At 42.0% G+C, this 15,950-nt stretch overlaps 1 protein-coding gene across 11 annotated transcripts in view; it reads right to left on the reverse strand.

Moving 5' to 3' along the window:
• Positions 1-2,828: 2,828 nt before the first annotated feature.
• The window catches only part of GOLGB1 (golgin B1), an 86,669-nt gene continuing 73,547 nt past the window's right edge, over positions 2,829-15,950 (reverse strand). For 4 of the 11 annotated variants that reach the window (XM_061194217.1, XM_061194215.1, XM_061194214.1 and 1 more), the window contains 7 exons: positions 13,439-13,604; positions 13,100-13,237; positions 7,781-7,936; positions 6,571-6,668; positions 5,979-6,113; positions 4,505-4,610; positions 2,829-4,245 (listed from right to left, as the gene is read on the reverse strand). In XM_061194217.1, coding sequence (XP_061050200.1) covers positions 4,111-4,245; positions 4,505-4,610; positions 5,979-6,113; positions 6,571-6,668; positions 7,781-7,936; positions 13,100-13,237; positions 13,439-13,604 — 934 coding nt within the window. In that variant the 3' untranslated portion in view covers positions 2,829-4,110. Of the gene's footprint in view, positions 4,246-4,504; positions 4,611-5,978; positions 6,114-6,570; positions 6,669-7,780; positions 7,937-11,138; positions 11,420-12,681; positions 12,746-13,099; positions 13,238-13,438; positions 13,605-15,950 lie in introns of those variants that run through there. The other 7 variants (XM_061194218.1, XM_061194216.1, XM_061194213.1 and 4 more) reach the window with 5 other exon arrangements.

Consider the following 15,950-nt stretch of genomic DNA (forward strand, 5'->3'; position numbering starts at 1 on the left):
CATTCAACTAGAAAACACATAGAAGAATGCTGTACAACAGCATTTGTGTCCTAAAGAGGTGGGCAATTGTATCTGTTTATATTGAAGAAATTTAGAGAATTTGGTAGGGGCTGAAGGAATCAGGAAAGGTTTAATGGAAAAAATGATTTTTATGTGATTTTGAAAGATCAGATTTAAAAAGAAAGTCACTTCCACATTACGCACAGTACTAAAAACTGGGGTTTGCATACAGTAGATGTTCAAATAAACATTGATCAATCAAATGATGGAAGGGCATAACTCATAGGGGAAAGGCAAGACATGGAGGGAGGAAAGTTCAGAGATTGTTTAGGGGGCAGTGAGGAGTGTGAGCTAATTCAGAAAGATTTGGTCCCATGTAGTAGGAAGAAGTCTGAAAAAACTAGGTGGTACCAGATGATGGAAGGTCTTTGTGGTATTCTGTATTACGGTTCTGTAAGATTTGCTGCCCCTCCCTTCCCTCTTGAAGTCAGACTTGCTCAGGTGACTTTGTTTTGACCAGTGAAATGTAAGAAGTGAAACATCAAGTGAGACTTGAAGTGAGACTTCAAGACCAGCGCAAGCTTTGCTATGCTCCTTTGTCCACTGCTTACCAAGTGTGAATGAAAAAAATGTTGCCTGTCATTATCAGTAAATAAAGGATGCTGCAGCTATCAAGCCACGGGTGATGCCTGAGGGGACTCAGGATGGAAAAGAACAGGACACTGGCCCTAGATAGCTAAGGTGCATATCAATGAGCCCAGACTCTTACCTCTTCCCATACACAGAAAATTCATTAACTTGAGATATCTGTTTTCCTTTCATTAACAGTAATTTTTTGAAGTTCCGACTATCTGGTCTTTGCAAAAACTCCTATATATCCTGGCTCCTCCATTATCTCTTCAGAGCAGTCCCTCAGAGCATCTGAGAGGCTGCATCCCGGGTTTAAGTCCTCAGTTTTGTCTGCCAAATAAAACATAATCCTCAACTTTTAGGTTGTGCATTTTTTTCGCAGTAGACACAAGGCAACCTGCAACTCTCCAGAGTGGCTCCTCTGGCAGCCTAGGTCCCTGAGTGAGAGGGTCCCCAACTAAGAATGACAATACAAGTAGAGCTCCATCCACTGTGTGAGGGACTTGGAGTCTTTGACTAAAAAATAATCGTAAAAAATAATTGCTGTTTTAGCTACTGAGAATTTGGGGGTGTTTGTTACTGTATCTGACCGAGCCTCTCCTAATCTTGATTGACATGGAGTTCTGACCTGATTTGCTCAGTTGTGCGCTCCCCAATGGATTCAAACAGATAATGGATGAAATTTGTCCAAGATACAGAGGAGGGGATTTCTGCATTAGGAACGTAAGACTTCAGTCACTTCCAAATCTAAGTATTCTATGCCTAGCATGGAGATCAACTGATTATTTCTCCTACTTCATAACCTATTTATTATGGCAGCACCAAAATTATTTTAAGGAAGAGTAAATTTGTAGAAGGAAAAAAAAATCTTTTAGAACATTTTGAGTCCCAATTTTGGGTCAAAAATAGAAATGATCAGACCAGATATTGTGACACACCATCCAGATACAGCTGTTTAGAGAAATCATAGAATTTAATCATAGATGACAAGAAAGCCCATCTTGGATAACAAGACATGGTACATATATACAATGGAATACTACTCAGCCATAAAAAAGAATGAAGTAATGTCATTTGCAGCAACATGGATGGACCTAGAGATTATCATACTAAGTGAAGTAAGTGAGAAAGAGAAAGCCAAATACCATATGATATCACTTATATGTGGAATCTAAAATATGACACAAATGAACTTATCTACGAAAGAGAGACAGACTCACAGACATAAAGGACAGACTTGTGGCTGCCAAGGGGGTGGGGGGGGAGAGAGATGGGAGTTTGGGATTAGTAGATGCAAACTATTATATAAAGAATGGATAAACAAAAAGTTCCTACTGTATAGCAGAGAACTATATTCAATATCCTGTAATAAACCACAACGGAAAAGAATATGAAAAATATGTATAACTGAATCACTTAGCTGTACAGTAGAAACTAACACAACATTGTAAATCAACTACACTTCAATAAAATAAAATTAAAAAACAATCAAGTCCATCTCTCCTTAGCAAATGTCCCAAGTTCACTCTTTTGTTTTTTTTTTTGGCTGCACTGTGTGGCATGCGGGATCTTAGTTCCCTGACCAGGGATCGAACCCGTGCCCCCTGCATTGGGAGCACAAGTCTTAACCACTGGACCGCCAGGGAAGTCCCCCAAGTTCACTCTTGATGAGAGGCAGTGAGACATAGCAAGCATGGGCCTTAAAGCCAGATAGACGTGGTTCAATTTACTTATTGTACCTTGAGAAAGTGAGCTAGCATTTCTCAAGCAGTGACTTGATATAAACACATCATAATGCCCATCCTGCTTTTCCCCTATGAGACTTCCCTTCCCCCACTCTTACCCAGAGGGATCCCTAGGGACAAAATGTTTTCAATATGCACCAGACAGTTCTCCCAGGCCCAGGCAAAAACCTGCATGAATCTCATGCCCTAAGGCCCAGCTTGTTTGGTTCAGTATTAGGATGGAATTTCCTCACTCCGCTTCACCACCCTGGGGTCTAGCAGCTAAGGCTAGAAGGACGCAAGCAGCCAGATGCTGGCCAGTGAGAATGAAGCCTGGATATGCAGAGCTTTCTACTCCTATGGTAATTCCTGGCTACTCCATCCCTACTTCCTCTATGTACCTTCCTCTCCTCAGCATGCAAACACATATATGTAAGCACCTGTGTATACATGCATTTACACGCCACCACAGTATTTCATTCTGAAAATAATTTTATTATTTTACAGTTGTTCAGGAAAGTTCCTGGGTTGCTGTGACCATGATTTGGTCACCACAGAACAAAGGATTAGAGCGGATCAGTCCGTCCACCAGTTTTCTCTCCTCTCTGGGTGGTGAGAGCAGGCAGGGAACATGTGCAAAATGAGAAAATAACCAAACGGGTAAGGGTTGGAGAAAGGAGAGGTGGGGAATAGGCACAAATGGAATTCAAAACCCGGCTGTCATTCTCAGGCTTGGATTTAAATATTTTGTCTTCTCTATAATCTCCCTCCATTTTCCTCAGCTCTCTGTTACCACAGAGGGCAGATGACGACGCAATGAGAAACCGGAATAACTGTCACCAACAGCAAAGCAGCTTCGTACTTCAAGCGGCTAGGAGTGGTTGTCACACCAGTCTGACCTCCCTGTCTGGGAGTCAGTGCCTCACCTAGGACTGGTTCCTAGTATACTGTCTTAGGGCCCACATTCGAGGCTTATTCAGATAACACACGAATGACAAGAATTGAATCCCACTGTCCATAGCCAGTTCCTCTTGCCTTTCAGTGAAAGGAAAGGCACGGGCCACTGAATACCTTAGTACACATGTGATCAAGGGATAAGCAGTGGGATCCTCACCCTATAGTCCAGGACCATGACTCTCACTCCAGTCATGTCTGAACAGCCAGGGAAAGAGACGCCGTCCTCCCCTGTGATCCAACAGCTAAAAGCCCTGGGGAGTTCTTCTATTCTGGCTCCATTTTGCCAGAGACCTAATTAGGTATCCTATGAGATAATGTTCCCCAGAACATTCCCCCTGCCATTGTTTATGGCAGGTTCACCTTCCCTCTGAAGCAGGAGAAAATATAAGGTACATGAGACAAAGAAAGTATCAATCAAAATGATATTGGACTTCTGATTATTAGGTTTATTGGAGCCATCCTCCTGGCTGAAAGACATTCCTCAGCACCTTTCATAGGACCATAAAAATCAGGGCCCTGCAAAATCTGAACAAATATTGGGCTCAATAACCAACTGTGGGGCCTCCTCAGATTATGCAGAAGTGTCAGGCCCTGGACAGTAGAAGAAAGCAGACTCACTGGTCCCTGCAGCTCTAACCTGTGCTCATATCCACCTCTGTTTTTGCAGGCACTTTCTGTGGAGAGTTGGAGAGAGGACCTGTAAGTGGGAAGATTGTTCCATTGGAATTGATGGTTTTGATGCTAGAGGTGAGGGAATTCCAAGTTCTGAGGGGGGTGATCCAAAAGGTGAGAACTAGGTTTACAGATGGCCTGTGAAACATAGAACGAGTAGGACATGAACCATCAGAAAGTAGATGGCTGCCAGCAGTGGCACCCGTGTCCGGGAATGACAGAGCGAACGCAGGACCCGCTTCCAGCCAGCACCACTCCGGGTCTGAAAGGAAAATTTGAAAGTCAGAGAGTTTTGCCCTAAAGAGATTTGTCCCTTTCCCTTCTCCAACCACTGTAGAAAAGAGGTAACCTGAGACAAAACGCCTCGGGGCCAACAACTTGGCAGATTCCACTAGTTTCTTCCAACCTTCCATATCCTTCCAGTCTCAGGCCCACATTCCTTCTCCTTGACCCCTTGCCCTCAACACAGCCAGCCCTGTCTGAGAGCACAGTACCCTCTCTTTATCCTTCCCCCTTCTTACCCTTCGACAACTGTTGCTTGTGAGATCTATTAACAGTGCCTGCTCCTGGGAGCCACAGGAGCCAATGATAGGAGACCGTGCAGAGTCCCATTCACCATGTTCCAACCTGTGTTGAGAAAAACAAGAGGCATTGGTCCACGGCATGAGAGGCTGATGGCCTTCTTGTCATGTGATGCAGGGTAAGGGACTTGCAGCAAGGGCTGCTCCCACGGCCCCACCCCCATGCAAGGAGTGTAAGGGCAGACAGATTTCTTTCAGCAGCAGTAGAGATGGTAATAATTACCAGGAATTGACTGCCTACTGTGGATCAGATGCTGGATCACGTGCTTTACATACAACTAATCCTCAGGTTTGAGGTTGGTGCTATTATCTTCAAAGTAAGGCTTAAAGAGGTAAAAGTATTTTTCCACGGTGGCACAGCCAGTGAGATGTAGAGCTAGAATTCACAACCCAGGTGTGTCTCTAAACCTCTGCTATACCACACCTGACTCAGAGAAGCTCATTATTTTTTTTTCCATTTATTAAAAGCTAATAGGCAAAAGCATCCAAGAAAGATTTTTGTGGGGTTTTTACAATTAAACTGAACTGGCAGCCTCTACTGCTTTCTGCTTCATTTTTTGCTGATTTGCTTATTTATTTAATACTGGAACTTCTCCATTTAATGAAGAAGCTGCCTTTATCCACTCAATGGTTTCTCACAAAAATGAGAAATGTATCAAGGGGCTATGAGTAAACACAGCACACACTTGATCAAGCGTTTGCCTAGAGGGATGCACTTTTTAATCGTGGTGGGGAGGATGGAACTCTACACCTGATGTTTCCTCCATGTGAAGGGATGTCCATTAGCCTAAAACTCCTGGACTCTCTTGGCAGGGCCCACACTTTCCTCCAGGAGAGAAGGAACACTTTAATCTGATTTGTGAGCCTGGAAAGAGAAACTGAACACGCCCAGCCTAGCTCCATCCTGCCTGTTCTCCTCATGAGAGCCAGGCTGGCTGCACAGGACCCCTTCTGTGTCTGTTCCTCCGTAAGATAAGCTTTTCCGGGGCAGCCTTGATGCGGACAGAATGGTCTGGTACCACGTAGGTCCGTCTGTCACCTTCTGTAGGCTAGGCTGAGGAAGGAGGAGATGTTTATAAGTATTGGTGAGCTGCTTTTAAATGGCAAGTCCGCTGAGTTCCACAAGCACTGCAGATTGCATGTGAGGTGCTAACATGACAACGGCAGCGCCAGGCCTGGGAGGCAGCACTTGATTAGCTGCCTCAATTTCCATTCTGCATCAGGGCCAAAGAGGGAATTTCAGAGGGGCTGAGCTTGGATTAACGTGGCTTGTCTTGATCCTACCCTCACTACAGCACCCATCTCAGGATGAGAACTAGATCCTAATTAGTCCCAAGTCTGGCCACTGAAATGCACATGAGTACGATCAGAAAGGGTCAGAAGTGAACAGAGGCTGTGTCCCTCGGCCCTTTACCGCCTGATCTGCTCCTCGGCCATGGAGAGGGCAGCCTCAGCAGCCACTTTTTGGTCTCGTTCTTCTTCCAGCAGCTTCCTCAATTCATTCATCTCCTGTTTAGTGTTGCACAGCTGCTGCTGGGCTTCAGAAAAGCTTCAGGACAAAAGGAGAAGAGCAGCATCACTAGATGCAGGACATAGTTGCTGATACAAGGGATCCGAAGTCTTCATAAGGTTATAAAGCATGAAAATTTATAGAAGACTGTACAAACACAAAGAATATTTTAAAAGCATACCTGTCAAGAGATGTAGGAAAATCTCTTAAAGCTGTAGGAAATGCTTTAAGAGATTTTAGGGACTGACTGAATAGCTTTCATTTGAACACCATAACGTTAGTAAGGTGTGTGTGTGGCAGGGGGGGTTGCTGTATAAACTATTCACACACAATTTGTTATTAGAATGGTCACTTTTTAATCCTCACATTAATTCTGTGAGGCCAGTAAGATAAGAAGGCATAGTAAATCCATACAACGGACTCCTGTTCTAACTCGATGACCGCCCAATTTCTGCAAACATAGCACACGCTCCGGGGTTGAGAACTCCTCCCCAACCTTAGCTGTGGCTCCCTCAGTTCTTCAGGATCACCCTTCCTGTGAGCTCCATTCTTTTCCTGGGGAGCTCCTGGAGCAACATCTATATTCAGTGGTCCCTAGAAGAAGAATAAGTTTAGTAATTCAGTGATGAAAGCAGTTTAGAAACTGTGCTTAGGCAAACTGAGAACTCACTTAGGCATTGGAGAGAAAGAGAAATGTGGAGAGGAATACCTCCGTTATCACTCTCTTCAAGTACAGATTTAGAAGTGAGAATCTTTTGTTCTAATAGATTAATCTCCTACATAAAACTCTTTATTAGGTTTTCCTTCAGATTTTCATTCTTGAATCTCTCCTCTTAAAAGTTTAAAGGCTTATCACTGAAATCTGCTTTCTTCTAGTGGAGGTTCATGTACATTCCAGAAGCTACTCTGCTCCTTCCCTTATTCAACAACTCCTCCCCAACCCCTCCTCTTCCTTCCATGTCCTATTCACCTCCACCCTAACTCTCAGTGTCCTCCAACTTCAACAACCTCTCCTCTCCACTGCTGTCAACAGCTCTGCCTATTTTGTTTCTCAGGTCCAAATCTTCCTACAGCTTTCTTATTACTTAAAGCAAAAAGCCTTCCAAAAGCCTCAGTCATCACTGTTTCCCACTCACTTTTTGATTTCTCTCCCACCACCTCTCTCATCTATTTCCTTCTAATCCATTCACTCTTTTTAAAAATTAATTAATTAATTTATTTATTTATTTATTTTTGGCTGAGTTGGGTCTTTGTTGCTGCACGTGGGCTTTCTCCGGTTGTGGCGAGCAGGGGCTACTCTTCGTTGCGGTGCACGGGCTTCTCATTGTGGTGGCTTCCCTTGTTGCGGAGCACGGGGTCTAGGCGTGCAGGCTTCAGTGGTTGGGGCTTGCGGGCTCTAGAGCGCAGGCTCAGTAGTTGTGGTGCACGGGCTTAGGTGCTCCGCGGCATGTGGGATCTTCCCGGACCAGGGCTCGAACCCGTGTCCTCTGCGTTGGCAGGCGCATTCTTAACCACTGCGCCACCAGGGAAGCCCCTAATCCGTTCACTCTTTAGTTTTTCCTGGACCTTATTCCTCCTCTCCTCTCCTCTCACTGTCTCCATCACACCTAATGAATCCTCAGCCTGAAGACATCCACCTCTTCGATGCTGCGCTTCACGCTTTATCATCTGCACTCAATTTCCCAACACTTTTCCCGGCCTCTCACCTTCTCACTCACCACTTGCAGCTCTTGAACCTGCTTCTCCAGAACTGCGCAGTGATTGAAAAGGTCGCTGTAGTGCTGCTGGTTCTCACGGAGACTCTGACTGGTGTCACAGAGCTGAATGGAAAGAGTATTTTTCTCTTCCAGCAGTTGAGAGAACTGAAATAGGAGAGAGGATGAGCACCAGCCCATAGGACTGTTTCACTAGTTTCACTACGAGCAGTGTGTAGGCAAGCTGTCCTGAGTCTTAAGGATCTAATTTTTTTAATGCAAGACCTTTCTTTCAATAATAGCAAAAATAGCACTGTGTTCCTCCAACGTGAGAAAACTCAGAATTTTTCAACTGAGAAAGGAAAACAATTCTGGAAGAGTGGTAAAAAACTTTATTTATGGTGCCTAGTACATTAACTGAAAAACCAGGAGGCAGAAACCCAAAAGCAATCTCACAGGATAGGCTAACCGAGGCCTGTAAAAGGAGAAAGGCAATAGCTTCGGTCCAAGTTGAGATTACTAATAAATGACTATAATCCTCAGAGCTCAATATGGCTGGAGACAGAGCTATCACCTAAAAATTCATACAATAATATTCCTGGGCAGATTCTTCAATGCTGTAGAGAGTTGCAAACTACCGAGAAAGTAAAAATGATAACAGGTGGTAAGAGGGAGAAACAGAATAAATCCTACTATGCCTATGTATGTAAGAAACTATATTGGGAGCATCAACTCTCTCAGGGGGAAGCATTTCAGTTACTCAAGGCAGGTCTCTCCTCTACTGCATGAGTAACAGGTAGTAATTCAGTCTTCCCTTGAATGTGTCCAGCAGCCCAAGCCATTTTTTACCGTGTCAAAAACAGATATTTTTCTTTTTCATATTGAATAAAAAATTTACCCATTGTAGCTTCTACCCAATGACTTGAATTCGGTTCCCCTGGAACTATAATTCTAATTCCTCACTTGCAGGCTGTCAAATTTTAAGTTTTAGTTATGATTAACATCCAGATACATTAACAACCACAGAGATGTCTCTCTGAAGTACCTTTGTTGGATAATGTACATTATGTGAAAGGAAATTGGTGTACCTGGCTGCACATTCTATCTTTTCTCAAGTATTCTTTTTTGTAAGTATTCTGGGTTAATGTTTGTGTAAAAAAGTTGAATCAACATTTACAGGAGAAAGGATAAACAGTTTTTTAGAGATACTCTGACCGGGAAGGACATTTAATGCATATGGAAAATTAGAACAAGAAATCCATGTGGTATAACAAAAATATTTGCATAGCCAGAATGAAAAACACAACACATAACCTTACCTCTAAAGAGCAATTTTCAGTTTACAAAGCACTTTCTAAAGTATTATCTTATTTGAGAGAGTTAGAGGAAGAACTACTATCTTCACTTACAAATGACAAAAAAGAGATGAGTGGTGACTTGTCCAATGTTATGTGGCTAAAAGAAGGCAGGCCAGGACTCAAGTATGGTTCTTGAATCCAAGTCTAGAGCTCTATCTGCTTTTTGATGGTGTCCCATCTGAGAATTCAGCAAGGGAACTTAAGTAGGTTGTAGGTTTTTTCAGGGCTGGGAACGGTTAGTAAAGGAAAGAATATAAATGTTTAAGAAGCAATACTAATTGGAAAACAAAGGTAGCTGGGTACAATGACAACTACTGGGTTCTGAGACAGGGAGTAATATGGTCCTCTCCTAATATAGAAGAAAGTCAACTTTCCTGGCCACAGTAAGCAGCCCAAACCGCACCAAGAAAAACCAAACAAATAAACGAAAAAAAAAACCCCAAAATCACTCAGTGTTGAAAAAATCCAACACATTTTTCTTGGAAGATCTAGAGGAGAAAGGGGAGACCAGTAAAACTCACTGGAAGCAAAAATTCCCATAACTGAAGAAGTCTAACTGCTTTTAAGCCACCCTCATACAAACCACCTTTTGTAATGTCTGCACTGTTCTGTCTAGGATAGACATAGATCCCTGTAGTTTAGGGGCTGGCAAATTATGAGCCAGGGCCTACTGCCTTTTTTTTTTTTTTTTTTTTGGCTGTGTTGGGTCTTCGTTGCTGCGCATGGGCTTTCACTAGTTGTGGCGAGTAGGAGCTACTCTTCGTTGCACTGCACAGGCTTCTCATTGTGGTGGCTTCTCTTGTTGAGGAGCACGGGCTCTAGGTGCGCGGGCTTCCATAGTTGTGGAGCGTGGGCTTAGTAGTTGCAGCGCGAGGGCTCTAGGGCATGCGGGCTTCAGTAGTCGTGGCATGCGGGCTCAGTAGTTGTGGCTCACAGGCTCTAGAGCACAGGCTCAGTAGTTGTGGTGCACGGGCTTAGTTGCGCTGCGGCACGTGGGATCTTCCCAGACCAGGGATCTAACCCGTGTCCCCTGCACTGGCAGGCGGATTCTTAACCACTGCACCACCAGGGAAGTCTCTGCCTTTTCTTTGTAAATGAGGTTTTATTGGAACATAACCACCCCATTTGTTTATGTGTTATCTGTGGTTGTTTCTGTGCTACAACTGCAGAGCTGAGTAGTTGTAACAGAAATGGTATGGCCTACAAACCCAAAATATTAACTGAGTCTTTAAGAAAAAGTTTGCTGACCTCTGCTCTAATTCATAAGCTACTGTATTTCATCATATCTATAATTGTAAAAACAGAATAGGAGGGAAAAATAGAGACTACATGATACCAATAATCATTCCCCTCATGTTTTTAAGTTTTAAGTTTCATGTTTTAAGTTTGCATTACATACAAATATCCAACCATGCTGGCAGAGATACATATAAAATCTGAGCATCCATGGAAAGAATTAGGGCAGTGGCTTGGAGAGGAGACATTCTATGCTGACAGCCCATCTACTACCATCCCACGCTAGGACCTAAGAAGCAGTCCTCCTAGCTAGCTGGGACCCATTTAGAGTGAGGCTTTAATATCACCAAACAATTAGCTCCATGAGGGGTCACTGTGTATCCTCAATACCTAATGTATGGCCAGGCTCATAGAAGGCAGATAATAGTTATTTGTTTTTGATGAATGATGAATAAGTAAATGACCAACCCTAGGGATGGAGATGCCTCCTTACAGCTGATTTCTAAAGGAAGAACTCTTTCTCACTCAGAATGACAGTGATCTAAAGCAGTGTTTCTCATACTTTAAGTGGTATGTGAAGTATATCTCAATAAAGCTGTTAAAGAAAACATAACTTTGATAATGACCCAGAACGCAGTATATAAATATAAGTAACTGAAACTAAAGTTTCTCAAAACAAATTATATTCTTTATTATATATTACATAATACATATTTTCAATCTCTTTTACTTGTTTTATAAAAAAAACTATATGCACTATTTGTAATAGCTCAAAACTGGAAAACCCCAAAAGTTCTTTAACAGCAGAATAGAGAAATTTTTATATGCCTACAATGTAATAAATACTACACAGCATGAGAACAGAAAAATCACAGTATACATAACAACATGGATGAATCTCACAAAATAAATGAAGCAAGCAAAAGAGAAGATATGATCCATTTATACGTAGTTCTAAGGTGGTGGTGGTATTGAATAGAAGACACAAGGGACTCCTGGGGTTCTGGTATGTTCTGATTTTTGATCTGGGTGCTGCTTATACAGGTGTCTTCACTTTCTGAAAATATACCATGATGTACTTGTGATTTGTGTGCTTTTCGGTGTTTTACTTCAGTAAAACATTTACATGAAAAATGTTTCAGTTGCTGTCCACTAAAATGACCTCATCATCTACTAATAGCCCTGAATTGCAGTTTAAAGTACTGTCCGGAAAAGACAAATGCCCAGAGTGAGTCACAGTCTAATGTTCAGGAGGGCAAATATAACAAAGGTTGAGATGGGGTCTATTGAATAGTTTCTAGAAAGAGGAGGTGTTACAGAGCAATGAAGGGCAGAACTTTCTGGAAACAACTGACTAGGCTAGAAGAGGAACTGGGTAGGATCTGCTCTGGAGTCTCCCCACTTCCCCCCTAAAAACTCCCAGACAACCTCCCCAAAAAGGGTCTGCAATTTTACCAATTCATTTTGATCAACAAACCTACTTAAAAAAATGCAAATTTCTCTGCCAAAATTAATAGTGTTATCAGTCTCTGATACTTCAGTGTCAATTAGTTGAATTTAACAACATTTAATAAGTACCTTCTACATAAACCAGGCACTGTGCTTTACCATGTACATTATCATATTTACCTCAGACTGACCTCCTCCTAACACCTCAGGCAAATTACTTAATACCTCTGGGCCTTAGTTTCCTCATCTGTGATACAGCCTACTGATCTTTACCATTTTTGGATCACAGATCCCTTGGTGAATGCCTGAGTTCTTGTGATGAGAAATTTACACACACACACACACACACATACACCCCATTTTGCATATATTTTTTGGACATTTATAGCCCTCCTCAAAGCTAATTTTTGGATTCCAGAGTCTCAATGATTACTTAAATCCCTTCCAGTGCTAACATACACTACCTAGCTGGTTTCCTCTGAAGAAGGCAGAACTAGAGGAGGTGCCACTAGAGAATACTTTGACTAGTCAGAGAGCAACAGGAGTATAATAATTCATAAGAGGGTGGTGGAGGGGAAGCAGATGAAGGAAGAAGAGAAGCCAGAGAATGGATGAGGGGAGAAGACAGAGATGTGAAGTCACCAAGAATAATCTTTTTTTATCTTGCCTTGACTTTTGCTCTAGGAACCATATGGCAAAGCAGCTCTTCCCTATAGAAAGAGGTCCTCTACTTCATCATGCTTCCCTAGAGTGTCTAGAGTGGCAAGGCTGGCGTTTGGGAAAAAGCAAGCTGGCTTCTTTAATTCCAGAACATTAAATACACAATGAGGAAGCTTACAAATGGAGTGAAATGAAGAGCAGATCTCTCACCTCTGTCCCTGTTATCTAATCACACATGAAAATCCTCTTTCCGGAGACTCTTCCCTGTTACACACTATTGGGAAATACAGAGAAACTTGCTGGAGGATTTGTGGGGAGTTAACTCAATATTACTAACAAGTGATACAGATGGGGAGATGATGTTGGGGAGGAAGTCTCCCTAAAGGAGTTGGCTTTTTTATTCTTACTGAATGGGTTTCTCCAAATCACTCCCAAGGACTCTCCAAGGGTGAGGAAAAGGAAATGGCCCTGTGTGCAGTGCTTTGGGGTAAGCAACCCAGGCTCTGAGAAAGGTAAAACTTCTGTCCCCTAATATAGCTAGAGCCAGGCTTAACCAGATTCTACTTACCTTCTTGATTCTAGTCATGGAAACAAGAAATTGAACTCCAGCCTAGCAGGAAACACCTACCTTGCTGTTCAGTTGCTGAATTCTTAACTCCTTTTGGTGAATTTCTTTTAAGCTGTCATTGAGCTGAGTCCTAAGACGTTCTGTCTCATAAACTAGGTTTTGTGATCCATCTAGGGAAGCTGGTGTCTCTGGGGATGCCTGCCAGGATACAAACACTGATGAAATTCTCTCTTAACATTGTTCATGCTTAAATCCTTCCTTCCAGAAACCCTGCCCACCTCATAGGAAGTCATCAGGTGGTTTGCCTAATAGTGGCAGATGGGCACTTAGCTTGCAGGAAGCTGATGTTTCCTGGGTAGTGGTTACCTCTGAGTAGCAATCAGCGCTGAAATCACTCACCTGTCTTTGATACTGCACTTTGTGGGTCTCAGTCAGGGAGGAAGAAGATCTCAATTCCCTCATAAGATTCTGCAGATGGCTGAGCTGCTGATCTTTATCTGCAATAGCCATAAGGTACTGCTCCTTCATCCTCCTCTCATGAATTTCCCAGGAACTCTTCTCCATTCTAGAAAAAACATGAAATAGTCACAGGCAAAAATATACTTGTGAGACAAAGATGAATAATTGCATATTTAAAACAGTATTATGGGCTGTAGAGGTGTAGTAAAGAAAATACATAACCAGAGAGAAATTTATGTTATAAACAGAACTGTGCAGCAAGATGATGGAGCAGAACTTAAAAAAGAACTGCAACTGGCAGGATTGGGGAAGAAAAGCAGGCATTTGGTCTGAATCCTGAACAATGAGTCAGGCAGGTTTCCATAATGGGAAAAGCATTCCAGGTTCAGGGAGCAAACAGAACAAAAGGCACAAGAATGAATATATATAGAGAGTTTTGGAATTGTTGTAGTAGTGTGTAGAGTGGATAGGGCAGGAAATGAGGGTGGAGAGGAAAGAAGTCAGACCCTGTGGGGCATTGAACACCATGCTAAGTAAAACTTACTCTAAGCAATGGGAAACCACTGTAATTCTTCAGAAAGGCGATGCCATGATGCAGTATACTATCAGGGTTATGAGAATGCAACTGTAGAGTCTGAAGGATCTGGGTTCAAATGCTGGCTCCATCATACACTAGGCATGAGACTCTGAGTAAAAGTAACTTAATCTCTCTGAGCCTCATTGGTAAAATGGAAATAAATGATCTATTCCTTAGGATTATTGTGAGGATTAAATGAGATACTTTATGTCATGCACCAAACACAGAGCCTGGCATATCACAATCACTCAACAAATATAAACTGCTGATATTTATTTATCCCCTGAATTTGACCAAGAGGGAAGCTTCTAATTGACCCCAGCTAATTTTCTGTAGTTCTATCAAAAACTGCCTCTCTGCCATATTCTTTAGTTCTACTTCTTTCTACACTATGATTGAAGAAAACCATTAGGATTGTAATCAAATTTCTGCAGCATCTCTTTACTTTGAATAGTACCCATGTCTCTAATTTTTCCTAATAATATAAGGTTTTATTTGAATTGCATCTGACTTTTTTGTTTCTCTCTAGAAGTAAGGTAAAATGGTCCTTTCTTTTCTAAAGGACATACACCAATTATGAAATAATCCTGCTATGTCAAGAGGTGACTTGGATTACAGTCAGATTTTTTTTAAAAGGCAGAGCTAAAACTTAGAAACTAAAATAAATTTTTTAATTACAAGGCCACTATATGGAAAAGGCACAGAAATTTTCTAAAACACTTTCTCCGATATTTGTCTGTGAAAAATGAGAGAGAATAAGAAAGAAGGAGTGTAAGACTGAGAATGCACAAGAAAGATCACAATTCTTCCATAAAGCTTTAAGTCGCCATTTTGTTTAGAAAGACGGACAAGTAGTTATGGTGTGGAGAGACCCTCAGTGGAGAAGAGGCACTAAGGAACAAACCTGATTACTTAAGAGAACACAGCCATAAACGGGCTATACCTCACTTACCCCTTAAGTAAGAGAGCACAGGAACCAGAGCAGAATAAGCAAATCAGTAGCTACAAGTGGAAGAGAAATGTTATTGTATAAGTCCAGGCTCTTCTCATAAGCCAAACCCAGTGCCATAGAAGCCTGAATGAGATGTTCCAGCTTTTTCATGTTTGAAAACCTCATTTCTCCCAAGTATTTCAAGAGCAAAAAACAGGGAGTCTTAAAGATATTCGGCTAAAGAAACTGGTCCTAGAGTCAGTGAATCAAATGTGTCCTCATTTTCTTCTTCTAAAAGTGAAGTAAAATGTCTTCCTTTCCTTCTCATAATTTACTCACATCCACTTGATATACAATTTTTCTTTTCTTCAAAACTGCTCAAATGTGGAAGGTAAAGAGAGAAAGGCTAAGAGAAAGGTGGAAAGGGAGAAAATGAGGGAAGAAAAAAATCAATAGACCAGAAATCATTTTTTTTCTCCCTCTTCTTCTCTTCCCTTAAGGGTCAACTTTATAAGGAAAGTATCCTTTCAGAATGCCCTGTGAGGAAGTTTAAAGAGGAACAAGTGGCTGCAGAAAATAACCCTTTAGAGCCTTGCAGCCCTTCTTCCGTTTACACTAGAAACTGGACACAATATTTTTTTTAGTTCCAATATTTTTTTTAGTTCTGGAGATAATATGGGAGACGTCAAGGTGATGTTCCCATGTGCTGCCAATCACCTTTGGGGGGCCCTAAATTCAGTGGTCAACATTAATGTGCATCTGAGGGAAGATGATCTCTTGATGGTGAATTGAGATTCTAACAGAATAAGCTAGGGCAGCTATTCCCTGGTGGAAAAAAGGATGAGGTCGAAATGGAGCATCTTTCTTCTAGGGTTCAATTCCAGAAAGAAGAAACAGAAGCAATTTGTATTCCCAGAGAGCAAAAATTCAGTTTTTTTACCTTC

This window comes from Eubalaena glacialis, chromosome 6 (assembly GCF_028564815.1).
Source record: "Eubalaena glacialis isolate mEubGla1 chromosome 6, mEubGla1.1.hap2.+ XY, whole genome shotgun sequence".
NCBI classification, from domain to species: domain Eukaryota; kingdom Metazoa; phylum Chordata; class Mammalia; order Artiodactyla; family Balaenidae; genus Eubalaena; species Eubalaena glacialis.